This window comes from Thermobia domestica, chromosome 8 (assembly GCF_964235325.1).
Source record: "Thermobia domestica chromosome 8, izTheDome1.hap1.1, whole genome shotgun sequence".
Lineage (NCBI taxonomy): Eukaryota > Metazoa > Arthropoda > Insecta > Zygentoma > Lepismatidae > Thermobia > Thermobia domestica.
The window spans coordinates 184632399-184659963 of record NC_137461.1 but is presented as its reverse complement, the minus strand read 5'-3'; the positions used below and the strand labels follow the sequence as shown (position 1 = coordinate 184659963).

The 27565-nt window shown below is 36.0% G+C and overlaps 1 protein-coding gene across 8 annotated transcripts in view; it reads right to left on the bottom strand.

Annotated features, from left to right (window-relative positions):
* The window catches only part of Atg4a (Autophagy-related 4a), a 440329-nt gene that overhangs the window by 204781 nt on the left and 207983 nt on the right, over positions 1 to 27565 (bottom strand). For all 8 annotated transcript variants that reach the window (XM_081769296.1, XM_081769295.1, XM_081769301.1 and 5 more), the window contains one exon: positions 23282 to 23361. In XM_081769296.1, the coding sequence (XP_081625422.1) occupies positions 23282 to 23361 (80 nt within the window). The remainder of the gene's footprint in view (positions 1 to 23281; positions 23362 to 27565) is intronic.

Sequence of the window (27565 nt, the reverse complement as noted above, 5' to 3'; positions counted from 1 at the left end):
AACATTTCTGTACAGCTTCGATTTTGTTAACAAGTGTGTTGGATAGACTATTCCAGACAACTGAACCAAATTCCAATTTAGATCTAACAAGTGTCTTATACAAGTATACATACGAACTACCATTTATAAAATCAGGCCATTGATAAAATATAAAACCTATTTTTTTTCTTGCTGATTGCACAACGTCATTTATGTGATTAGCAAATTTTAATTGTTTGTCATACAAATTACCGGGATCTTTAATTTGCTGAACTTTGTCTATTGTTACTCCATTGATTTTATACTTGCTAACAAAATATTGAGTTTTATTAGTGAATGTCATATGTTTAGTTTTCTCAGAGCTGATCATTAATAAATTATTTTCACACCAATGATTTACTGTATCTAAATCTTTCTGCAGCAGATAATTATCATACTCGTTATTAACTACTCTAAAAAGCTTTATGTCATCTGCATATAAAAGTATTTTTGAGTATTCAACTTTTGCTGGTAAATCATTGATAAATAGAGAAAAAAGAAGTGGCCCCAGGGGAGATCCCTGAGGTATCCCCTTTCCTATTTGACCTTGACTAGATTTTACATTCCCTATCTTTACTTTAAAAGTTCTATTTGATAAGTAACTTTCAAATCAATTAATATATGACAATGATAGGCCAATGTTTGATAACTTACTTAGAAGTAATTTGTGATCAATGGAATCAAGAGCCTTTGACATATCGATATATATAACATCTACCTGTAGATTACTTTTTAGTGCAAAGTATGGATAAGATTTGTTGCAATTGATCTACCTTTATAGAAACCATGTTGCATATCACTTAATATATTCTTTACATTAAAATATAAATGTTTGTGCACAATTATTTCAAAAATCTTACTAAACTTATAGGTCTATAATTTTTAACGTCATTTTGATCACCATGTTTGTATATTGGCACTACGTATGACTGCTTCCATTTTGAAGGAAATATCCCAGTCTTTAACGACGCGTTATATATGTTTACTAAATTTGACGCTACTTCATTGCTACAGCCTTTAATTACATAATATGGAACGTTATCAGGTCCAGGTGTAGTACTCCCTTTAATTTTACTAATTGTTTCAATTACATCTTTTTGCGTAATGGATGGAATACAAATCGACATATAATTATCATTATTTTCTGTCAGTTTCGTACCCTTACATTTTTTACTTTGGTTGGAGTCAAAATTAAAAGAATTATAAAATACGACTTTAAAACATTCTGCTATGTCAGTAATTTCTAACAATGATGTATCATTATACTTCACCTGTTTTGGTGTTTGTTTATTGTGTGATTTTTTGAAAGATCTCCAGAAGTACACACTGTCTTTACAAATACTGTTCTCCAATGATAAGAAGTAAACTTTTCTAGCCTCTAGATATTTCTTTCTGACCACCTTTCTTAAATCGGAGTACCTCTGATACCAAATTTTATTATTTGATTGTCTAGCCTTTACAAAATATTTTGTTTTCTTATTTATCAATGATTTAAGATCTCTAGCCATCCACGGGTCTCTATATGTTGTATTATTATTATACAGCTTCTTCGGTACGTAAGAATCAACAACTTCATATATATTGTCATACAAGGTTTCAGACATTTTATCGACATTGTTGGTAGGATCATTAATTTCTTTTATATTATTTATTCCGTAATAAACCTGTAAGAAATCCGCTTTCTTAAAGTCATAATTGCTGGTCTGTTTTGTATTCTTTTGAAAGTTATTATTTCTTATAATATTCCATGAGTACACAAATGGTGGGAGAAAACGATCAATTTTTGTAATTGGTTCAACATTAAAATTTATGTACTAGTAGTAGTATTATTACAGTAGTAGTACTACTACTACTACTACTACTACTACTACTACTACTACTAATAATAATAATAATAATAATAATAATAATAATAATAATAATAATAATAATAATAATAATAATAATAATAATAACAATATCACTTCACTCGGCTAAATTAATTCCCCTCAGAGTCAATGGCCGTTTTCCAAACTCGTTTTTCCGTTTACTTACACCAATCTCACTTAATTTAAGTCATTGCTATATCACATATTCTGTTGTCTCCATCAATAACCTTGTAATTCTACTTGCCAACATTACGTCACGTCCCCAGATCATAAAGGCCAATGCTCCCATCGTTATTGGTTTTACATTTTCAACGCCAGAACAAAACACTAACACGTATACCATCAAGCAGGTACGTACATTTTCCTACGGACGAGGACGCGTTACGTCACAAACAGCAACGTCTTAAAAACATCGGCCATCTCATTGATATTAATAAATTTCAATTTTCTCCGGACATGAACTAACATCAGACTGTTCAAATCAAGGCTTTACTTTCTGAATATTTTTTTTTTTTTTTTTCAATGGCACGACAATGATTTCACGAAAATACCTACCTTCTCTGCGACATTAAACCTAGAAACAGATGTCCCTTTCCAGTCTCCCCAATTTGTCATTCCACATAGACCGTAAGCTAGAGAACTAGCCACACAACTCATCAATCAAGGAATATTTGAAAAATCAGATTCACAGTACAGAAATAACATATTATTTGTTTTGAAACCACATTCACAGACACAGTTACGTGCCGTATTTGATCTGCGCTACCTTAATTCACGCTGGCGAACAATAGCCTCTCCTCTAGAAGATATTCAAGACGTTCTTGAGTCACTATCTGACTCTACTTGGTTCAATTCTTTTGATCTTCATTCCAGTTTCTATCAATTGAACCTCGATCCAAAGGACAGACCAGCCACTGTCTTCTCTATTAAGGGTCTCTCTCTTTCCTTTAATCACCTTCACTTAACACCTGTTCCTCAAGGTTTCAAAAATGCTTCCATCTTACACCAACAGGCTCTTCAAACGATCTATAGATACATATTTCCAAACACTATAACGTCATTCGTTGATGGCAGGTATGTTCGTGTTACTTCTTTTGATCACATGATGACTCTGATTCGCACTTTGTTTCAAACGGCCGCCAAACATTCTCTTCTATTTAATATTGAGAAATCAGTTTTCGGTTCAAAAAGAATTAAACGTTTAGGACATGTAACAGAGAATCATACTCTACAACCTGACCCTAATAAAATTTCGGCTTTAGCTTAGGCACCCCGACCGACCACTCTTAAAAGTTTAAAAATCTGGTTAGCTAGTGCAAACATCTTTCAGCGTTTTTTTTTTTTTCAAAAAAAAAAAAAATCCATCATTCTTACTCCTCTTTATCAAGCTTTATCCAACAAACCCAAAAAGTTAATTTGGACTCCTGAGCGCATCCAGGCATTTGAAGAAATGAAACAACTTCTCACCACTCCCCCAGTTCTTGCCTTATATTCTACACAAAATAAACAGCATATTTTAATTACTGATTCGAGTTCAGTAGGCGTCGGGGCCGTCCTGTTGAAAAAAAAAAAAAACTTACTACTAAGCTTGTACAGTCCCCAGCAAAAGATCTGCAACATGAGCATTTAAGTTTCTGAAACTGCGCCTAACAGTGCAGGGAATCAACATAACGTCTAAGTAGCACGAATCACGCCACGAGAAACGTCGGCGTAATCCCCTGCACACTTATTTTGAAGCAAAAGACTTCGTCGTATTACAATAAACTGACATGCTCATGTTGCAGGTTTTTTGCTGCGGACTGTACAATCTGTGTGCTATGTCTCCACAAGACATCCCAAGACTGCTTCCCCTCTCCCGATTTTTAATCAAGAATTATACTCCGTTTACTATTCTCTACGGAAATTAGAAAAATATTTGTTAGGCCATCCCTTTACCCTTGTAACTGACAATATCTCCCTTATGGCTCGCTGCTGAAAGGGACGTTAAACTAAAAATCAACTCAACTCAACTCAACAAGCATTATATCATTCAAAACGAGTCGTTTGCAAAAAACGTAGAGTACCTAACTTTCGCTTACTGATCTGTGTACCAGATAGTCTTAAACCCGTCTTATTTGATGAGTACCATATAACTCAATGACCCATATCGGATTTACCAAAATGTATTGGATGCTTAGATATAAGTATTTCTTTTCAAGACTAAAATCTTGGTTAGCTCAACAACTCAAGTCATGCAAAGGCTGCGCTATTTTCAAACGTAATTACATGCCTAATAACCCTACCATACAGCGTTTTCCTCAATCCGCCCTATTTGAAACCTTCTCTTTGGACCTTGCAGGCAAATTGATACCCAGCGATCCTGGAGGATTTCAGTTTTTCTATGCAGCCACGGATCATTGCACGGGCTTCACCATAACTGATCCCGTCACCACCCCAAACTCTAAAACCTTTATCAATTTCATCACCTACCACATTATTTTTCCTATAATACTCCTCGCACCATTTATTTAGACCTCCAAAGCTCACATCGGTCCACCGTGTCCTTAAACTTCCTTAAATCCCTCAACATAACAGTTAAGTACGGACTATCCTATTAACATCGTTCCTTAGGCACAGTTGAACAGAGATTAGGCTCCTTAAAACAAGTCTCAAATTTTTGTGCCAGGAGAACCAAAAATTTTGGCCTCGCTTCTTAGCTCATGCCACTGCAGCTCTTAACAAATCGCCACTGACCTCTATCGGCCTTTCGCCACATTTTCTAATCTACGGTGTTCATCCTACTTTACCATTAGATAATTTACTACATGTCAAACAGGAAACATGAACACCAACGACTGCCTTGTTGCCCTAAAGGAAATGAGAGATCTCGTCGAATTCAGGAAACACCAAGTTTTCACCGATATCAAAAAACGGATTGAGAAAGCTAAAAATCCGACACAGTTCTTCCCTGACATTTTACACATGGTCTTGCGTACTTCCTCTAAAACTAACGCTTGTAAACCATTATCCCGCCTTTATAAGGCACCTTACAAAGTGATCTCCAATGTTTCAGCAGATGAATATCTATTGGATATTGATGGCAAACCGATAGTCATTGCTAAGACTCGCTTGAAACTGTACATTCCATCTAGAGCTCCAGACTCCGAGTTTGAGTATAAATATAAACGCTTTCTCAGTACTTCTAAATAAGACCTTACCGCACATCACTTCAAAACACAACTACCAATTTTATTCCGCGTTTTGATTTTCTAATCTAGAGTTCGAAATGAAATATAATCTTTTTTTGAAATTGTGTAATTACAGTTCTATGTTGGCAAAACTCCCGACTTTGTCTCTCGTTCTGCCATGCGTTCACCTTTTAAAAAAAAAAGGAACCTTTTTTATATTTCTATGATAGATTTTCTTTAGATAAGAAACACCACAGACAATCTTTCTCCCGTGTAACTTTTTTTTTTTTTTTTTTTCAACATACAGTGAGGCATTAGTTCAGCCCTGGCCATTTAGCTGATTCCGCTCTTACCTCCCAGCCCTTTTTCCCTTTATGTACGTAATATGCCATTTAACAATTGCAACACTGCGTTTCAGCAACCCACTCTTTTCCTAAGCATGCAAGGAAAAGTACATTTTTCGCATTCGCTTATTTCCTTCCTGTACCTTAATCTTGAATAGCTGGTTCTGTTCAAACATTGAGGCCTCTAAGGATACAGGTACGAAATCTGATTAATATTTTCCACCAATAACGCTCAATAGACGTTCTTAATTCGAAAATCACCTACCCGTCACCATTTTTTATACACCAAATATTCTAATCACTCATGTACATCTCAGACAATGTGACAACATTTCCTCATTTTACTTAACTATACGGTTACGTCGTGATCCACCCCAACGAAATGCTGACTCCGCCACTCTGTCCGTACTTCCCCCTACAACCTCTCTGCTTTCAACGCATAAAATTCGATCACTATTTCAGTATATCAATACAGCTTGTTCGCTGTTTCCTTTTTAAGAGTTTAACAAGCGATACACACGTTGCATATTCTATTCAAAAAAAGCTTTATAGGTAATACAGAATTTATTCCTCCGGACATTCAAATCATAGCCATCTCGCTCACACACGATCTAAAAGAACACTAACATTCATAATTTAACATTCTTTATACTGACGAGGGAACCTATCCAAGTGTAACTCTGACTTCGAATCGAGACTATGGCCGTTGGATACCTTGTCCCAAAAGAACATAACACGAAAAGGGATATATCCTCGATCGCAACCGTTTCGAAGATATAAGCGTGAAAAGTTATAAATTGAGCTCCATACTGTACATTACAAAGTCAGATGCCGGGTCAGATTTTTCGGAAACGGTCGTGTAAGGAAACTCGGTGAGTACATATCAAATTTGTGTGGGGAGCCCAGCACCTTTTGAATGAAAAATTTGTGTCCTCCGGGCACTCGCATTGTCCCAGGAGGGGTCCAACTCAAAATTTGCAAATGGAACCGGGGATCAAGTAGCATATTGTATGAAAGTTATTGTTAAATAAAAGAAGATACAACAAATCTCAACTCTCTACGATAACCCTGTGCAAACGGGCAACTGGTCAAAATGTCAATACAACCTATATAAGAAAACCTATGGCCACGAATCTAAATCCGTTAAGTTGCGATAATGACAAAACAGAAAAACACGTTTAAAAGTGCAAGGTATTGAAGTAAAGCAAATTGCTGCAGAGTCTCTCTCTCAAAAGCATCTTCCGATGTATTCTATTTCTGCACCGTTATTCCAGTTTTCTTCAACCCCACTTCTCTCCAAGTTGCCTCACAGTTTCAAGGTCACTCCTCTTCGTCTTTACCAACATGCTTCTCGTTCAACAAATCCTCCGATAGAAATTTCACGGTGCAATCTGTGAATCTGGGGTCCCGATGCGCGAAGCATATACCGTTGCCTTTTGACCTTCTCACCCTCCACGACGGTTGCGATTGACAATGTATCCTTTCTCTTCTAGGACACGAAATCCAATGGTCATGGTTATTCTATGGTCTATTAGTCATTCGAAGTCACACTTATCCTTGGATAAGGTACGTTGTGCGACTCTGTGAGAGACTGCAGCAATTTGCTTTATTTCAATACCTTGCACTTTTAAACGTGTTTTTCTGTTTTGTTATTATCGCAACTTAACGGATTTAGATGCGTGGCCATAGATTTTCTGATGTAGGTTGTACTGACATTTTGATCAGTTGCCCGTTTGCACAGGGTTATCGTAGAGAGTTGAGATTTGTTGTATCTTCTTTTATTTAACAATAACTTTCATACAATATGCTACTTGACCCCCGGTTCCATTTGCAAATTTTGAGTTGAACCCCTCCTGGGACCCTGCGAGTGCCCCGGGGACACAAATTTTTCATTCAATAGGTGCTGGACTCCCCACACAAATTCGATATGTATTCGCTGAGTTTCCTTACCCGACCGTTTCCGAAAAGTCTGAACCGAAATCTGACTTTGTAATGTACAGTATGGAGCTCAAATTGTAAATTTTCACGCTTATATCTTCGAAACGGTTGCGATCGAGAATGTATCCCTTTTCGTGTTATGTTCTTTTGGGACAAGGTATCCAACGGTCATAGTCTCGATTCAAAGTCGAGTTACACTTTGATAGGTTCCCTCGTGAGCACAATTATGGTATAAATTTCCGAGAATATACTTCTCTCCGGTCATTTACCCTTAATTCAATACGATGCAACGTGACCTACTTTAGCCAGAGGACAAAATAGCCTTCCTCTCGCTACTCTTATGATACGAACATCAATCTCACACTATCCAATAGCTAGTAATAAGAATTATTTTAATTTTTTTCATTTTGTTTCCGTCAAGAACAAGGAGAAAACGACACAAGATTACAGGGACCAATAATAATAATAATAATAAAATCAATACGCCTCCCGGGATATCCGCTACTTCCTACCACAGACCATGTGCTTTCTTCAATACATATATTTAAGATTTACACCTTCATATAACAATTCCGGACAAACAATAATTTCTCATAATTTCTTCCTCGTTCGCTCCTCTTGTCGCAATCTTTTTTTTCTTTTTTTTTCTTCCGTCTCTCTCAAAATTTCTTATCAATTTTTCTAACCACAATGGTCTTCGGCAAAGCAAACCGTGCCTCATCCTCATGTAATTTTATTGGACCTGGCATATAATCTTCTAAATGCTCACATGACGTCGTTTCACCGCCTGCTAATACACATTTTCTTTGAGCAAAGATGTCCTGGCATCCTTATCCCCTTCCTGGATGATTTTCCACGCTGAGGCCCTGGCACGGCAGTTCTCCAGGCGACTCCATCCGCTGATAGTTCTCCAGTTCTCAAAGTCATGCAGTTCTCCAAGCCATGCAGATCTCCAGGTTGCAGTTCTCCAAGCCATGTAGTTCTCCAGGTGTTCCACCTGTTTGCAGTTCTCAATGCAGTCTCCAGGTTTCGCATCTCAAATTGTTGTATTTTATGTGCTCTCAAGTGTTCTCAGTGCTCACTTCCCAGTATAGTGTTCTTTGTCCCTTTTAACAACATATTCTCTAACAGTGTTTCCAGCCCACCACTAGAGTTGGACAGGAATGATTAAAAGAAACTCATGTCACTGGTTTTCTCAAACAGTTGACGTATAAAAAAGGGGGTGTTCCACGGGTCACGAATGATAATAATAATAAAATAAAAAACAAAAAACTTTATACTCACATAAATTTAAGACGCATCATCTATGAACACAATTTTAAAACCGATCGATTCCAAAAAGAAAAACAAGTCGCAAGACCTAGTCCTCAAGAACTAATACGCAAACGGAATTCTGATGAAAAGCGAAAATACATTACATAAACACTTTCAAGACGACTAATAAATAAATAATAATAAAAAAAAAAAAAGATTAAGAAAAAAATATATTTTCTTTTTTTGTAAGTGTTTTCACAAAAACTTCAAAATAACCTTCGAAACGAGTATAAAAACTTGCGCCGTGGAAAAGTCAGTATTATTTGTTCGGAATCAATCGTCGAACACTTCAGGACCGACGATGTTACCAACCTGATTGGTGCATCCCCAGGACGACAGCTATGGAGAAATTACATGAACTGTGAGTATGCCTAGTGCATTTGATATTTAAATGACAAACTGTGTGAGGTGAATGCCAGATCCTATGTTACACACGAGAGAAAATGACAAACTTCATTATCAATTCGAACTTGGAATTGCTATACTACCTGTGCTACATTACCTATATCATATTGTTACTTAAATTATCTCAAACAATAGAGCTGGCTTTATTTTTTGTATTTCTTAATAAATTCTCTCTCATGTGCGATACAACTTGTTTCTAGTACAATAACCCACATCCTGAGAGTTATGCAATAATATTAAATCTTAATCTTTTAAACGTAACACACTTAAGCATCATTTTAATACTGAGTTTACAAGGTATATTTCAACCTAATGCCAGAAACTCATTCATTCATACAGTTTGCAAAATTTGCCTCGGGGCAGATGCTACGGGCATCTGCACCGCTGGCAACCTCTCTATAAAATCTCAAACAGGCCTTGTCTTCACTCCTCGTATTCCTTGGCCCAGAAGGAAAGAAAAACACATTCACGTGTTTTCCGCTCTCATTTTAAGAACAAAAAGAAATGAAAAATGCGATACCCTACTTTTGGATATTTCCTGCCCTTGAAGATAATTCGACTGTCATGGAGAAAAATGTATATATTTATATTGATACACACTTTTTTGTTACCTACCGCGTGCTAACACGATCAGGAAATTTAACGACCATTTTACTTATTTGAAATCTTTTCTACTAAAATTCATTTGATTTCCTAGTTTTCGTCTCCACTTTGGGCCTTCGGGCACGGAGGTGAAAGATAGGAGTAAGTCATGATAGTATCAAGGAAATATAAAGGAACGGACTCACCGGAATAAAGAATTGCAAAAACCTCTTGTCGACTGCCATACTAAGTTTGTCCGATTGTAAACTAATCAGATTTATCCTAATTTGAAGTCCACCGTGGAACGTGAAAAGGAAGGTGAACTTACCTACCTAGACCAAAATACTAGAAGACATTATGACAAATTTACTATCAGTATTCATCGTAACCCCTGTGCAAGTACACAATATATGCATTATAAGATCAGAAAGACATTAGTGACGGAAGTGTACATGAAAGTCTTTCTTCTTCGTACTACAATACTTTCTTTAGTGGAGTTTGACTTAAAAAAAAAAAAAACTGAAGCTAGGTAACCTGAATGGATATTCCAGTCCACTAAATTCAAACAATCAGATGTAAACGAATCTACGTTTCGACAGACCTCAAACAGAGGTTACAGACAAGAAATGTATTGGACCCACAGTTTCCCGACTGACAACTGCACTGAATAAGGTTTTCAAACAGTATGGTTTGTGTACCAGCCTGAATAAATAATACGGCTACAAAAGACAAAATTTAAGACTTATTATACCCATCTCAATGAAAAAACGAAGTCTACGAAATGAAGAGCAGTCCAGTTCAGATTGAGTTTCATTTCCACAGCGAGGCTATATGAGATGTAGACCTACTAATTAATGTGAAATCCGAACCACATGATCCCTCATCGGGAATCGACCCAGGAACTCCAACACGAAAAGCGCGTACGCTAACCGGTTATCCATGAAGGAGCTCAAAATAAAGAGCAGTTTTATTTAGGATTATGCAGACATGAGGAAATTATATACATAAAGGTACGGGTAAAGGAACATCTTAAAGAGATGCTGAAACAGTACGCCCAGTTAATATACAGAACGCCCCAATATTTCGAAATATTCTATACTCAAGATCTTATTTGGAACCAAGAACGAAATAGTAAGACTACTTTTTGAAAGTGTACTATTTTTCTAAAAATTGCAAAACATATATAGAGGAAGATTAAGCAACGAATCAGACAGGTTAATTAAAAAATACATCAACTATGGCATGACAAAAAAAAACATTAACAAGTGTTGGCAACCTTACCTGCCCATAAGAACACTTAACTTGAGCCCACTAATTCACAGCATGCTGCAAAAATACCATTTGGTGTGTGATAGGCAGTAATCGACAAGTAGGTTTTAAACTGCTCTACCGCGGTTAAGTCCATAACTTTATATTTCCTTAGTGTTTGTCACTTTTACTCGTATTTTAAACCCAAATGAACAAAACTCCAGGAATAAGCCGAAAGCTAGAAATGCAAGAAATTTCAGGAATCAGAATTTCAGCAAAGTCAAATAACTGAAACAAAGTTAGTTCCCAATAATAAAAACAAACATCGTCAATATCAAAAAGTGGATATCCTTACTCTTTTGACCAATGTGAACATTTAGTCTGCAGAATGATTTGGATTAAATGTTCCCGTACAATCCCCAGGGAGTGCAGAGAAAACTTCACTCAGGTACAAAAGTAACTTATTCGTAGTATACTGTACACATTCAGAAGCTGGTCAACAAAAATGTGAATACGATGAATCTATTATTTGTCTTACAAAAATGAACTGAAATTAGAATCAAAGAACATATCAAAAGACGCAAAAGAACACGGTGTATCAGTTTTACCAAAGCATCTTAATTCGTCTAGACATAAAATTAATGAGGTCAAATTCTCACATAACTAGACAATATTAATCAAATCATATTTTGAACAATTTTTTTATCAGAACTAAATATCTAGACAAATTTAGATTAGGTAATCTCCAATACACAATGGGGTTGCATAATTAAAACTACAACTATAAAATTTTAATTAAGTGTTTTATTTAAGGAAGTCACACGTTAAATTATTAACAGGTCAACTATTAAAATTTTAAATTATTCCATAATCAATCTTCATTTCCTTTTACATACATTTAAACATGAAAAGGTAGGGCAGTTTTTACCGAGAATATGAACTTTTATAAGGTTTATTTTTTAACTGCATGAGAGGCAAATTGATATTCACAACCAACGATGGCATCAGTTACTATTATTAATTAATTAATTATTTTAATTTGAAAAACAGTGTGATTATATTAAAACCATGTTTGCATCGTGAATATTTTAAGAAGAGCAGATTTTATTTTTAAGGTTATGACAGGAAGCCGGATTTTACATTAGGATTTCTGAAGAATAAACGTTTTTTTTTTTCAGTAAAATTTATATCATCATCACACAACACTCCGGAACCAAGTTAACTTTATATATTAGTGTGACCTGAGCAATTTTCCAATGATACGAGATTATGGACAATAAATTGAAAAACCATGTAAAATATTGACAATGTAAATTTCTGATGGACTTTCAAGTTTATTACCAAAGCCAAAAAAGTTACGTCGACCTAACAGGATGTAGCTACTTCAGCAATTTTGCAGGCACATGTAGGTGGAAGGGAAGCTACGTGTATAGTTAAAAAAAAATAATTATTAAAAAAAAAAAAGCTATGACCTGATATATAAGTAACTGTTTAATAAGTCCAACTGGATTAATTCAATCTGTTCAATTCTGTTAAGTCGACATTTATCCTGTTCTTGCAAGAGCATTGCTGCTGCTTCAGCTATCCAGTACGATGCTAAGACAAGATTCTCATTCAAACGAATGCTTCGCTTTTAACTTCAGTATCAAAATGAGCTGAGACGAGAACTTCGACTCCAGTGTAAGTACTCAGTTAGTCGCTCATTCGTTGCTCACCTCCAAAGACTGAGCACAGCCTCGGGGATCTCCTAGCCCACCAATGTGTAACTGAGTTTCCTCTGGATTGCTGTCGATGTCTGCAGCGACAGGAGGGAATTGAAAGAAGAACACGACCGCTGCCTGGATAAAATCTCTACATCATTAAGTGAGAAATCTCAGTGACCATTTTGTTAATGTGCGTAATAGTTCCGTTGCTTACTATCAGCCAGAGAATTCTTTAGGAATCCTTTTCGTGAAATCTTCCACTCGGAGTTCACCATATCCAATCACCTAACAACTATCAAATTTTCATATGCACAATGTTGCCAAATAGGACGCTGGTACTCGATTAAGTTTATTTATATTAACAAAATTGGTCTAACAACATCTTACTCTTTATACTTATTTCTCTTTTCAGTGTTAAGCGACGTATTTCTTGTCCTGTTGTAATATACTTCGAATGTGTTTTTCCGATATTGGAAACACCCGGTGTAAAACTTTCACTTTCTGAATTGAATGTTTAGTGGCTTATAGGTGTTTTGACAGACTAGACAGAATCTTTATCATCACAGAACTCCCTTACGTGTTCTTTCAGCCTCGTGCCAATGTTACTTTTTGACATCCCAATGTAGATAACATCACATGAACAAGTATGCCTCTGAACAGTTTTTATCTTTACCAAACTACTTTTGAAATAACTTATAGCTCTTTCCACTATTTCTAGGCAGTAATAAACTAGATTCCAAGATATGTCTTCTTGCTATTTTTCTTAATTTGTACAAATTAAGAAACGGGAATGACATCCACACGGAAACCTAATTTTCTCGCCTATTGTTTAATTTCATTATTCTGTCTTCGAAAAATCTGGAGAGCATTCTACTTCCATGTTTCCATCGTCGTAGGCCTAAAGCCGTTAATAGGACTTATTATCGCAATACAGACGAAAATGCATTTCCTGATTTTTCAAATATTTTGTACAATTTAAGGAAAAAAAAAAAAAAGAAAAAAAGAAAAGAAAACATAACTTGGAAGTTAGTTTAAAACAGCCTAGAACTATGGAAAGAGTTCACGTCAAGAAAGATTCGACTGTATATCAGAATGCCTAATAAAATTTCTCGTTATAATTTAAGTAGATGCTTGTTCCTTTATTTAAAATTTATAGCAAATAAGATTTTATTTTTTATTTATTTTTTTACACCATGCCTGATACCTTATTATTATTATTCTCAGGATCATGCAACCACAGATGCTTTACACAGACAACAATACATTAATATATTTAATCATATATTCGAGATGTGTAGTATAATCCATCCACTATCATTCGTTTTATACATACAGGGTGGTCATACAAAAGTAAAATGAAATCTTACGTCCCATGATTATACCGGAGGGTGCTCATGCATCAATGACGGAAAATTTGGGAGATTACTCTACAGATAAAAACAAGCAAAAAAGTGTCATATGAACTTTGGGTGAACGCGGCTTCGTTTGGACGCTAAAGGCATCTGAAATGTCACCTTTCCTGGCGGCAATTTGCAATATCGTAAGAACGGAGAGAAATACGAATGTCGGGTCAAAAGATATAAAAAGGAAACCCCATCCGAAGAATCCAATTATGTATAAGTGATGGCGAAACAGTAGCGGCGCCAGAGGGGGGTACAAAGAAAATGAATAAAACGTAGAGAAAAGTGAACAATTTACACTGAAAAATTGTAGGAGGAGATGTTACATGGAACATGCAGCAACAAATGTCAATTAACAAAGGCAACAATGGCTACGCTGTAAGGGCACTATGGGAAGCGGAATGTAGGAATACAGTATCTTTGTAACGGAGAGAAATAAGAATGTCGGTTCAAAGGTAACGAAGGAAAACCCATCCGAAGAATTCAATTATGAATACGTGATGGCGAAACAGTGGCGGCGCCAGGGGCCAAAGGAAGTGAATGAAACGCGGATAAAAGTGAACAATTTACACTGACAAACTGAGGGAGAGGAACAAACTTATATGGAACAAGCAGCAACAAATGTTAATGAACAAAGGCAACAATGGCTACGCTGTAGGGGCACTATGGGAGGCGGAATTTAGGAATAAAGTATCTTTGTAACGGGGAGAAATAGGGATGTCGTGTCAAAAGATATCAATGGAAACCCCATCCGAAGAATTCAATTATGCACACGTACCGCACAACAGTGGCGGCGCATGGGAGCTATAAAAAAAACTGTTATAAACACTCGTAGTGATGAAACGTGCAGATCATATAAAATACGTATTGAAGATGAGGCCCAGTGTACAAGAGGTATTGTACTTACCGTAATCAACATAATATCCTACAGAAGGTGTTTAATATGTCCTTCTTGTTCTTTGAGACAGACAGTTACACGATGGCGTAAGGATTCTCTGACTGGTGGCAATAACGCTGGCGTTTGCCGTATTGTGGCAAATGCAGCTCATACACGCTGGTGAAGATCTTCAATGCCATGCACGGGCCATGTATACAGAAACTCCTCACGTAACCCCACAGGAAAAAAATGTAGGGTATTTAGGTAGGGTAAACGTGGGGGTCATGCTCGTCTGCTACCGCGATCTATCCACCTGCGTGGAAATGTTTCGTTCAGATATGCACGAATAGTGTGATATGAATGGACACGGACGCCATCATGCATAAACCACATACACTGTCTTGTCCTCAGTGGCACGTTTTCAAGCAGAATAGGTAGACCCTGGGTCAGAAACTGGAGATACGATATTGCTTGCGTTCAATCACTGTGGTAAGAAGTGTTGTCCAACAACGTTGTCATCAATAATACCAGCCCATACATGCAATTGGAAACGCTGATGATGCTTCGTCTCTACAATTGCATGCAGGTTGTTGGGTGCCCATCGAAGGTCATTGTGGCCATTTGCGATGCCATCCCATATGAATGCCTCATCCGAGAATCACATCTGTGCTAGAACTTTTATCCGCGTTTCATTCACTTTCTTTGTGCCCCTTGCGTCGCCATTCTTTCGACATCAGTTATGCATAATTGAAATCTTAGGATAGGGTTTCCTTTGATATCTTCTGATCCGACATTCCTATTTCTCTCCGTTACAAAGATACTGTATTCCTACATTCCGCCTCCCATAGTGTCCCTACGGCGTAGATATTGTTGCCTTTGTTCATTAACATTTGTTGCTGCATTTTCGATGTAACATCCCCTCCTATAATTTTTCAGCGTGAATTGTTAACTTTTCTCCATGTTTCATTTACTTTCTTTGTGCCCCCTACTACTACCCTGGCGCCGCTACTGTTTTGCCAACGCTTGTGCATAATTGGATTCTTCGGATGGGGTTTCCTTTGATATCTTTAGACCCGACATTCGTATTTCTCTCCGTTCTTGCAATATTGCAAATTCCCGCCTCGGAAGGTGACATTTCAGATGCCTCTAGCGTCCAGACGAAGCCCAATGTTCATACGACATTTTTTGCTTGTTTTTACCTGTAGATTTATCTCCCAAATTTTCCGTCATTGATGCATGACCACCCTGTATATATAAAGAAGGATGCATACATCACAAACTGGAACAATATCATAGGTTGCATCAAGACAATGCACTTCCACGTCACTTTAAGAACATCAGTTTCACGTTCACTTCACATATCGCAGTACGCTCTTAGAAAGAAAATAATATGTTGAAAGTCTCTTTACCAACAAAGATTGGTATTCTCTTAATATGGGTATCATTCCTGGTCCATGTCTTCGATATACTTAGGCAATAGCAATATTCATTTCATAAGACTTAATTATTTCAACTATTATTACATAGACACATATAAATCAATAATAATAATAATAATAATAATAATAATAATAATAATAATAATAATAATAATAATAATAATAATAATAATAATAATAATAATAATAATAATAATAATAATAATAATAATAATAATAATAATAATAATAATAATAATAATAATAATAATAATAATAATAATAATAATAATAATAATAATAATAATAATGCCCTATCTAACCTATATAACTAATCTAGCTAAGCTACTCACATGATCATTCATAATCGAAACCGTAAAACATTATTAATATCTCTATATTAGATAACATTTTTTGCAACAAATATTCCTATCGTTAGTCATATTTCATTACTCAGTTATTGCGTCGAAAGATCAATGAATAACTATATTATGATACTATTATCCTGACTGAATGTCTTAAGGTGGCACATGAGATATAAGCTTATGCTATTATTGCATTCTGCGCAAGGAATTTACAAGCTTATTAATAATTATCGTATTCACTGCATTATTATCATGATTCTAACTTTGCATTATTAACATGATTCAATCGCTAACGCAGATTATGCGTGTCATAATAAATGGTTTGCTGGGGAGTTTTACTCTAAGTTTGCTTTTATTATTATTACTATCCTACAATAATTATCTGATCCTCGGATTTAACTACGTTGTGATAATCGAATGATCAATCTATGACATATTGGCTATCCTCGTGAAGTTGCATTCATAGGCCTACTACATGAACAAAAACAAGACACACTCTCTTCATAGCTTATTCAAATGAACGTGACAGAGTGAAAGGAAATTTAACTACTCATTACTTGCACGATTAAAAGAATTCTTCCATAAACACATCCAACGAGAATAAGAACTGTTTCAAATTTCATAAAACTTCAGTTTCTATAATAATTTTTGACTAGAAACAGGTTGATGCACCAAAATGGCTTCGAGAACATGTTCTTCTTTGCACGATATTTTATCTAAGATTGTAAGGCTATTACCTGCATCCTGCTGAGTACCCACACTTCCTAAAGCACGTTTAGGTGTTCCTAATCTATCTTCTGAATAGGTTTAGTTCCGAAAATCAAATTTTACTACTACTTCTAAATATTTCTGGGCCCAGCAGTACTAGTTCAGCCTATATTTTGATCGTTCCCTTCGTAAAACCTCGAGCACCATCGCGTCCCTTCCGGAGTCAAGCAACATTCATACTAATAACATATAAATAGCTCACTGATTCATACTAGCATTTGCTATATTCAATAACTTATACTAAAATACAAATGCTGAGCAAAGCAACGTTTTATTATAAAATAATAATTGTAACATTTTCTCTAACATATCCTTCTTCAGACACTATCGAAAAAAAGTTATTAACATAGATTTTTAGCACTTTGATTCTTTATTATTCTTGTACCTAAATTCCTTCCTCATTAAATGAAAGCTGTTTTCACTCATATTCTTTAGTTACACTCTTGTATTTTGTACAATTGTATTTATTTCTCTCATTCACGTAATTCAAGATGGCGTTCCTTCCAGTTCCGTAAAAACAATAGGTGAGTTATAATAGCGTTTGCGTCCTCAACTATTTCGAAATAAACTTAAAATCTCATTCCACGCATTAATGAATGCAATATAGATATGATAACAACTATTATCCCTTGACATATCCCCTGCTACTTCAATTTTACTGCATCTGAAAGTACAAAAATTATATGTATAGCTTGTGAACATAGGCCCACTTACACAATCTGTTTGCATTATACCCGATTGTTTATAGCCTTTTATACGGCATTCGGCACCGATATACTTCCGTTTTCATACGAAATAATCCACTACACCCCCCTTTTATTGTAATGCTATTCATAATTATTAATATTTATGTCAAATGTACCAACAGTCTGCATGCTTATGATACATTATTTATCACTATCACCACGTAATTCTCACTTTCAACAAATTCTTCTAATGAATTTATATTGTTGAACGCAAATAAAATTATTATATAACTCGAATAATAAAATTAATAATAATAATAATAATAAAACTATGTTGTCAACAAGTACCCCACATACACAGGTAACATACATCGATATATATGGTGCAAAGGTAAACAAAACTCACACCAAAACATGTACTTATAAACACTTATCTACTTCAATGGTACGGTTTGTTGAAAAGCAGGCCAAACCAAAGTACCCTTTATGCACTACGGAGCGCTTGAATCCACAGAATCCGTAAGCGTCAAAAATTTCAGAAAGCAAGAACCTGTTTGTAAAACATTTCCCACTCATCGAATTTTTACGACACAGATGTTTATTGCCAAATCTTTAATTTTACTTCATTTACCTACAAAGAACCTTTCTACTGCTTTTAAGACCCAAAAATGAACGATAACAATCCTTATTTCGTGTATCTAATACTAATTTTCTCTAACAGATTACCCACATCTAACCCAACATGCTGCTAACGTAAGAAAAATAATTTCTTCTTCCATCGAATCTACTTATCTCCTCAGAATATAGGACTACTTTTTTTTCAGTAAGAACTTTACTTATTTAAAAGGTACCACCATGTTCAAAAAAGGCGCATATACTGTCACTTACAATTTTCCGCAATAACTTTGTTTTCGTAATGTACTATTTTTATTTGTGTGTTCATGGAAGAAAGAAGTTAGTAACTAATATTTCTTTAAAATCTTACGCAAAAATAGTGGGAAATAAAGATGATATAAGCGAAAAATAGAAATCAATAGCAACTTTCGGCTCCTACAAACATTGAGTGAACAAAGAAATTAGAGCACAGGTATTTGGAATCAAGGTAGACGTGAAGTTTGAAAGTAACGAGTTACTAACGCGTTACATTTTAAGGGAAAGTAAAGTAACTTGTAACGCGTTACATTTTTACAAGTAACTTACTCAACACTGGGGAATTGTCACCCATGTAGTGTGTGCTAACGTAATTCGTGATTTCAAAAGTTAAAAATTAAAAAGTGAGACGGATTCGAACTGCCGCGCAGAACACATGTAATTTACTAACTCTCTTCGCTATTCACTCGGCCACACACTTAGATTACACTGTTTACATTTTTTTTCATTTTATTGAAAGTATAGGCTAATCTTAAATTCGCATTACCGATTCGGGTTTTCTAACGAGAATTATTATGTTGCAACTTAATTTGGATGTAAAATCCTGACTTAACTAGTATTTAAGGACTTTGCAGCACTATGTGCATTAAAATTAAAAGAGAAATATTGTGAAATGTCCATTTCAAACTTCACGTCTACCTTGATTCCAAATACCTGTGCTCTCATTTCTTTGTTCACTCAATGTTTGTAGGAGCCGAAAGTTGCTATTGATTTCTATTTTTCGCTTATATCATCTTTATTTCCCACTATTTTTGCATAAAATTTTAAAGAAATATTAGTTACTAACTTCTTTCTCCCATGAACACACAAAGAAAAAAAAAATACGAAAACAGTCATTGCGGAAAATTGTAAGTGACAGTATAGCGCCATTTTTTTTTTTTTTAAACATGGTGGTATACTAGAAGCTGTCCGTAGCCAAGTAAGTCTTATTTAATAGTTGTTCCCTTTCCTTCCTTCTTGAGCAACTTCTGTTCAACAATAAAAATCACTTCAGATTGCACAAACGATTAAATGCAACTATAGAAATACATAAATATATATAGCAATTTATTAGACTTGTGACTGTATCTATTCTTTGAAAATTGTTTTTCATCTCTCTTGCTACCTGTTCTTCTCTCACTCATTATTGCTATTCGCGCCTTTTCTGTCTGTCTTTCTTTTTTCTTTCTTTTTTTTTTTTTCAATTTTTGAAATATTCCACATTCGTACCGACTGTTTGTGTTTTGCGAATGTTCTTAGTGTTAATGAATTTTTAGCGTTTGAATGTTTTGCATCCTGTGAAGAGAGATATTAGACTTCGAAACTCCATACTGAAAGCAATACTGATTGAAGTTCTAGTGCCATAACGAATATGAATCAGAAAATTCTTTGCGATTTTTCTTCACATTTTCCCTGTTATTTCCAAAAGTAACGTGAGACTAATTAACATATACCGACGCTTCTGTCCACTTACGAATAAAACACTGTACCACTTGCCTCCATTGTGCAATTACATTGGTCGATACGGTTTCAGTAAAAATATACCTAATTACGAGCAAGGTGGTCGTTCAGTAAGTCACACTTTTCAGTGTGTACTTTTGTTTTAATATCCCCTTACATACAGAGCTCACTGCGTGTCAATCCTGGACATTCACGCGAAGCAACAGATGGAAGCGATTAATCCATCTACAAAAACACTCCTCCACGTAATTGCTCTCTAGAGAGAACACGAGTGCTTCTTAAAAATTATATACTTCGTGTGTATCTGCACTCCTCCGAATTCTACAACCCTTCTTCTCGTGGATGTTCTGAACTTCCGATCGTACGTACTCTCACTGATCTAATAATTTTCATGTTTGCAGTTCTATCACTACGCAAGAAATCAAAAAGCTTCCTGTTTCTTTACTGTCTTAAATAACTTATTACTGCTCCCATCATCCGAAGCATTCTTTCTGCAAACATTTTGAAACTCTTTGCGTAGTGCAGTACGTAGTTTGAATGCAGCAAACCGTAAACATATGCATCTCCTTGTGATCAGTTGATTGATTATTACCAGACTAATGTCACAATCTTGCCGGAATCAAAATTTCAAGTAATTACCTTCATTTTTTAAATTTTTTCATGTGGATGCCATTCTCTGCCTGAAATCCATGACTTTCTGAATCCAACGGGAATTGCACAGCATATAAAACATGTTTCAAATATACACTATTGAATTCTATCACATTATACTTAATGCATTACACAAAAAATTAACTTGTCACTAGCTAAATCTCATTCTGTAATAATCAGAAAATAGCAACATAAATCGAAAATTCTCTCATAACTATCTAACTTCTTATTAAAAATTTATAATAGCACAGAACTAAATTTAAAATAAAGTAGATCTTTACACGCATAAATAGCTATTGATATCAAGTATATATATATATATATATATGATAGATAGATAGATATAGATACAGGGTATTTCAAAAGTCCCGTACTATCCATTTTAAAATCCACACACGGATGTATTTATATTGAATTTGATGTAGGAAACATACAATATATACAATAGGGCTAGGGACAAACCTAGCCCTATTCTATATATTGGCTGATGGATGATGGTTCGCGGACGGCCGCCATCTTAAATTTTAATTTTTTATTTCAAACGATAGGTGGGTCATGTGATACATAACCTTAGGCTGGAATTTGCTCAGGATGTCAAATCTGAAATCAGATTTCATGTATCTTTATTTGGTGAGAAGTTATGGACAACGACAATTGATGTTTACCTGTAACACAATGTGCTCCACATGTGATCCGTGCTGGGTAAGGCACGTGTGCAGACGCTTCTCCGAATTGCTATGAACACGGAGCAGGGTAGCTGGGGAAATTTGGTCACAGGCACATTTTCACACCATACACCATAGCTTTTATGTGTCCTTAAAGGTAGAAGTCCATTGCAATGAAGTCTGGTGATTGGGCAGGCCATTCAACTAGCCCACGGCGACCAATTCATGTCCCAGGAAACTGTTCATCCAGATACTGACGCACCCGGATGCCAAAGTGGGGAGGCGCACGGTCTTGTTGAAATAAAACTGGGAAATGTACCTTCTTCCGACACTAGACCTGACAGTATCTTATCCTTTAACATCTCCAGGTATCATTCCGCAGTTAAAGTTTCATGAATGAAAAAGGGACCGACAATTCGTGTTCCCCGTATACCACCCACACCATAACTTTCTTTGTATTAATCATTTTAGAGCGATCCATCCATGCGGGGTTTTCTGGCGACCAATAACGTATGTTCTGCATATTCATCTCCCCATTTACGAAGAAGTAGGCTTCATCGGAATGGGGCATCTCCATCGCGAAGTTTGGATTTAGCCGTAATTGCGCGATTGCTCACTCGCAAAACTGCACGCGGCGATCTGGATTGTTCTCGGATAGGTGTTGTTGCATTTGCACCTTATATGGATCCCACTTGTGCCTCTGTAGCATCCTGTACACTGAACTGGGATTCACATCATATTGCATGAAGAGACGACGTGTGCTCCGTTGTGGTGACATCGAGAACGAGACTAGCACTGCCGTAGCTGTTGCGTCGTCCGTTGCTGTTTGCGGTCGTCCATTACGAGGTCTGTCTACGACCATGCCTGTCTCCTTAAATTTGGTCAACAGCTGTGCCACTGCAACATGACACAGGGTGACGTTGTGGATGACGCTGATTGAAATCGGCTTCTACTGCATGGGCAGTTCTCCCACCTCACAATTTGACGATCTGGATGCGTTCCTCAGTTGTGAACGGCAGGGTTCAACACCTGCTAAAGGAGGAATAACCACATTAAGTTGTCCGTAACTTCTCACCAAATAAAGATACATGAAATCTGATTTCAGATTTGAAATTCTGGGCAAATTCAAGCCTCCGGCCATGTATCACATTACCCACCTATCGTTTGAAATAAAAAATTGAAATTCAAGATGGCGGCCGTCCGCGAATCATCATCCAAAAGGTTTGCCCGCAGACCTATTGTATATTTCCTACATCAAGTTCAATATAAATACATCCGTACGGATTTTAAAAGGGGTAGTAAGAGACTTTTGAAACACCCTGTAAATGTAAAAACGCTATTTTATCTTATATTTCTATCTTTAATGAATTTTTCATTAATGGTGTGTTAGTGATCTCTTTAATTTCTACTTTACATGTTCCGATTATCACTTCTAGAATGACTTTGAAAGCAAAGGTTAATATATCAGTTTCACGTTTATTATTTAGTACTTACTAATATCATTTATAATTACAGTGTTGTCTAACGCCACGTGTATCACAATTGAGCTCCATTCGTCGTACACTGCTAGTTTCCTATAAAAAGAAAATGGAGACAACAGACATTAATACCAGTTTCAATTAAAACCAGAACTAACTTCTTCGATGTTTTCAAAAAATAATTCTTATTATAAATAATTACTTGCATGAATTAGAAACTAATCATCGTATAATAATAATAATGACATCAACAACAGTAACGTTATTCTTTGGCAGAAGGGGCAGGTGTATTTCTCCTTTCTTAGGTTTCCGTTACAGTTTCTTCTTCACTCTTAAGTTATTTCCATCGCCACAGCTCGTACTAATAGGCTGAAATAAAACCATTAGTCATCGTCTTTACTATGTTCTTTTATGTCATCCGTTTACTTTCATATCTGACTGTTAAAGATTTCGTAATCATAGCCATTTTTCATTGTATATGAAGTTTATTATGAACCTGTGAAAAAAATATTTTGTGATATTCACTGTAGTAAGAAATATTAGAGCTCTAAACTTTCGTTACAGCAGGTTAACAAAACTTCTTTCTTTTATTTCGAGGTTTCTCGCGGACATTTCGGGCAACCTGCAAACCATACTGCATGTGGAACTAGGGGAATAGCCTAAAGCAACATCATGAATGTGGTGAACAAGCGATCATGATAAAAAAAAAAAAAAAAAAAAAAAGTCTCTATATTTTTTATAAAGTTTACGTAAGACAGATATCCGTATTATAGATTTCGTGATATCTGTAAGAACAGGTGATTGTATATTTATGTTTCAGTTGCTTAGTGTCCAACGTATGCTGAGCTATCTTCACGCTGCTTAACATGTTCATTACGTCAAAGCATCATTTCTGCATCTCCAGAATCTTATAAAATTGGAGTTCACGGTGTCAACTCAAGAATATGAAAAGTTTCTCGAATTTATTTATTTTTTTTCTATATGCCGAACGGATAAATTCTGGTATGAAACATGGTTTGATATTCTTATTGAATATATTTTCATACGCGCGGTGAAAGTAAGTAGTGGACTGACTCAAGGTAGAGGTATAACAGATGCCGATGTCATTGATTTCTACACTACCAGCGAGTCTACGAATAATAGGGACGGTTGAAGTTTTCGCCGAAACGATAAGTGTATACTACTAGTATTATGACAGACGAGGCAAAGTAGCAATTTGACGAAATCTATGGATTGGCTACAGCAACATTCACAAATTTGCAGAGTTCATTTCCCTTTCATCCGGATTTATAGTCAACGATAAATTAAATTGTGACATGACAGTGTAAATAGGTAAAAATGGTGTAAGGAGCACTGTTGGGAAATCATTTCAAAACGTAATCCGTAAAAACCGAAGTATTACCATTAGGCGCTGTAGGGAAGACACTACTTGCTGATCGGGATCCTGTAGTAGTCAACCTAAATAAACTCCTTTACCGTATTGCATGCATTGTAAGAAATGAAGAACTTTAGGACTGTTGCAGTACGAATTATCTTCGTTTCTCTAAACTTTGTTCGATAATACGCAAGAAAATGAAGTCGAAGATCACAGGCCATTTGTGCCATTAAACAAGATTTTGCTTAAGCGCCCTCGACTCACTTTCGATGGTGGTTATCTTTAATGTCGAGTACACTGCCCTTTTCCTACTGCTTGTGGCTAAGAGTAGACTGGAGCGTGACTGAGTTTCGACATTCTGCTTTTCTTGTTCTTTTGGAGCTGTCAAGCAGCGCTCTGTGGGGAAAGGCAGAAACTCCAGGTATGTTCGCATTACATCTGAAAACAAATTTTGCGTACCAATTATATGCCTCACTGACCATCAAGTTCCGAAAGCCTAAGGCGATGCAGCTGACCAACCCTTCAATGCTACCAAAAATACAAGACTTTAGAGTAGAGTGGAGATGCGATATCTGTTGTGATATTCTTTCAAATACAGACAGGAAATTCCAGAAATTCCAACTTGACAAGGAAAAATATACTAAAGGACTTTTTTTTTTTTATATATATATATATATTTTATTTTATTTTATTTATTGATGTCCTCATGAATGGTTTACCTGCCATGTCAGGTTAAAATCCTGCTTTAATTGCATTGCACAGATTTCGGGAAAAAAATATATCTCAAAATTTATAATAAAATAAAAATGAAAAGCTAAAATTTGACTAGTGAAAGGAGAACTGAAAAGCACGAAACAAAATTAGAAAGTATTCACAGTTTTGCCATTATCGCACGCCGCGCTGCCCTGCAGATGTCTACCTACATTTATAATTGATATGAATAAGGCAAAGCGACATAGGACAATGGCAAAACTGTGAACATTTTCTGATCGTGTTTCGTGCGTTTCAGTCTTCTTTCAGTCATCTGACTTTAGTTCATTGTACTTTCTTCATTGTCTGGTCGGCACGAAATAGGTGAAAATACGGTCAATCCATCTGAAGTGGTCCAAAAATGATGAAAGTGGTTGCTGGACCATCTCCGAAAATTATAAAAATTTCAGTGTGATGAACCTTGTTATGAGAAGGCCAATAACATCATTCACGTTGTAATATGTACAAGTGTTCCTGAATGGCGGTCATCTTTGTTGTCCATGCAGTGCCAATTTTTGCATTTGCAACCGTGTACGAAAACTACAGTTGCTCAGTACGTTCGAATCAAATGAACACCAAACAAAACCGAATGTTTAGAGCAGAGATTGAGGTACACGGAGAATATATACTACTGCTCCTAAATAAATATGCAGGGTTGCAAACCAATACAAGAAATCACCAGAAAAAGTACAGAAAATTACACTTTTAAAAAGATTGTACTTGAGATGGCACAAAGTGGTAAGGGGGTTTAATAAGTTTTGTGCTGAATACTATTGAATGTGAAGAGTCTGCAGAAATATCCACAGCTATGATACTACTGGTATCGTAGATTTATGGGGATCCGAAATTTGAAGTTTGTGATTTTGAAGCCATGTTTGGGGCGTAATATCTCAAGAGGGCAAAGTTCTAAAATTTGCTGCTTACGCCACAAAGTAATTTTGTATTTGAGTAAACTATTGCAAAAGAATCAGGACTGATATTACATGCATCAAAAAGTGAGGACATGGTAAAAACGCGAAGAAAGCACGTGCGTGACGATGGCTGTAACCCGAAAAAATTTAGATGTTCAGATATTTTTCAAGCTAGATCTCAAAAACTACGCATGGTTCAGCTATTGCGCCCGCTTTCGTTTGCGTTCAGTTGTGCAAAAGCTTGTGGTGTGATGTTTGTAACGTCTTTCTAGCTCCATGATCATTGCTACGTCTATATGGGAAAATAGGTTAGCTCCCCCTTGCACCCACGACACCTATTGCCTAACTGGACTGCGGTATTAAGGCACTCAATGTATCAGCAAAGTGTCATTGAAATCCAATCCCAGTTACGGAAGTAAATGGGTTCACAAGGTTGGTTTACATCTATCTATGCTATATAATGCAACCTAATTGCTGGTCCATACGTAACTTATGAGATAGAGCTTGAAAAATATCCGGACATTCAAATTTTTCAGGGTCACGCACGTGCTTTCTTCGCGTTTTTACCATGTCCTCACTTTTTCTCCATGTAATATCAGTTATGATTTTTTTCAATAGCTTATTCAGATACAGAATTACTTTGTGGCCTAAGCAGCAATTTTTTTAGCACTTTGCCCTTCTGAAATATTACACCCCAAACTTGGCATCAAAATCACAAACTTCAACTTTCGGACACCCATAACTCTATGATGGCAGCAGTATCATAGGTGTGGATATTTCTGCATACTCTTCACATTCAATAGTATTCAGCACAAAACTTATGAACCCCCACTTTATGACATTACAAAATACTGCCCCTTTAAAAGTGTAATTTTCTGTACTTTTTTTGGTGATTTCATGTATTGGTTTGCAACCCTGCATAACTTATTTAGAAGGAATAGTATATATTCTCCGTGCACCCAGCCTCTCCTCTAAACATTCGCTTTTGTTTGATGTTCATCTGATTTGTACGTACTGAGCAACTGTAGTTTTCGCCCACTCTTGCAAATGCAAAAATTGGCACTCCACCGACAACAATAATGGCCGCCATTCAGTAACACTTATACATAAGACAACGTGAATAGTGTTATTGACCTTCTCAAACACAAGGTTCATCACACTCAAACTTTTATAATTTTCGAAGATGGTCGAGCAACCTGTTCTGTTCTACTTCGTATGGATTGACCCAATAAATACGGGATTTATAAACCAATAAACCAAAGTA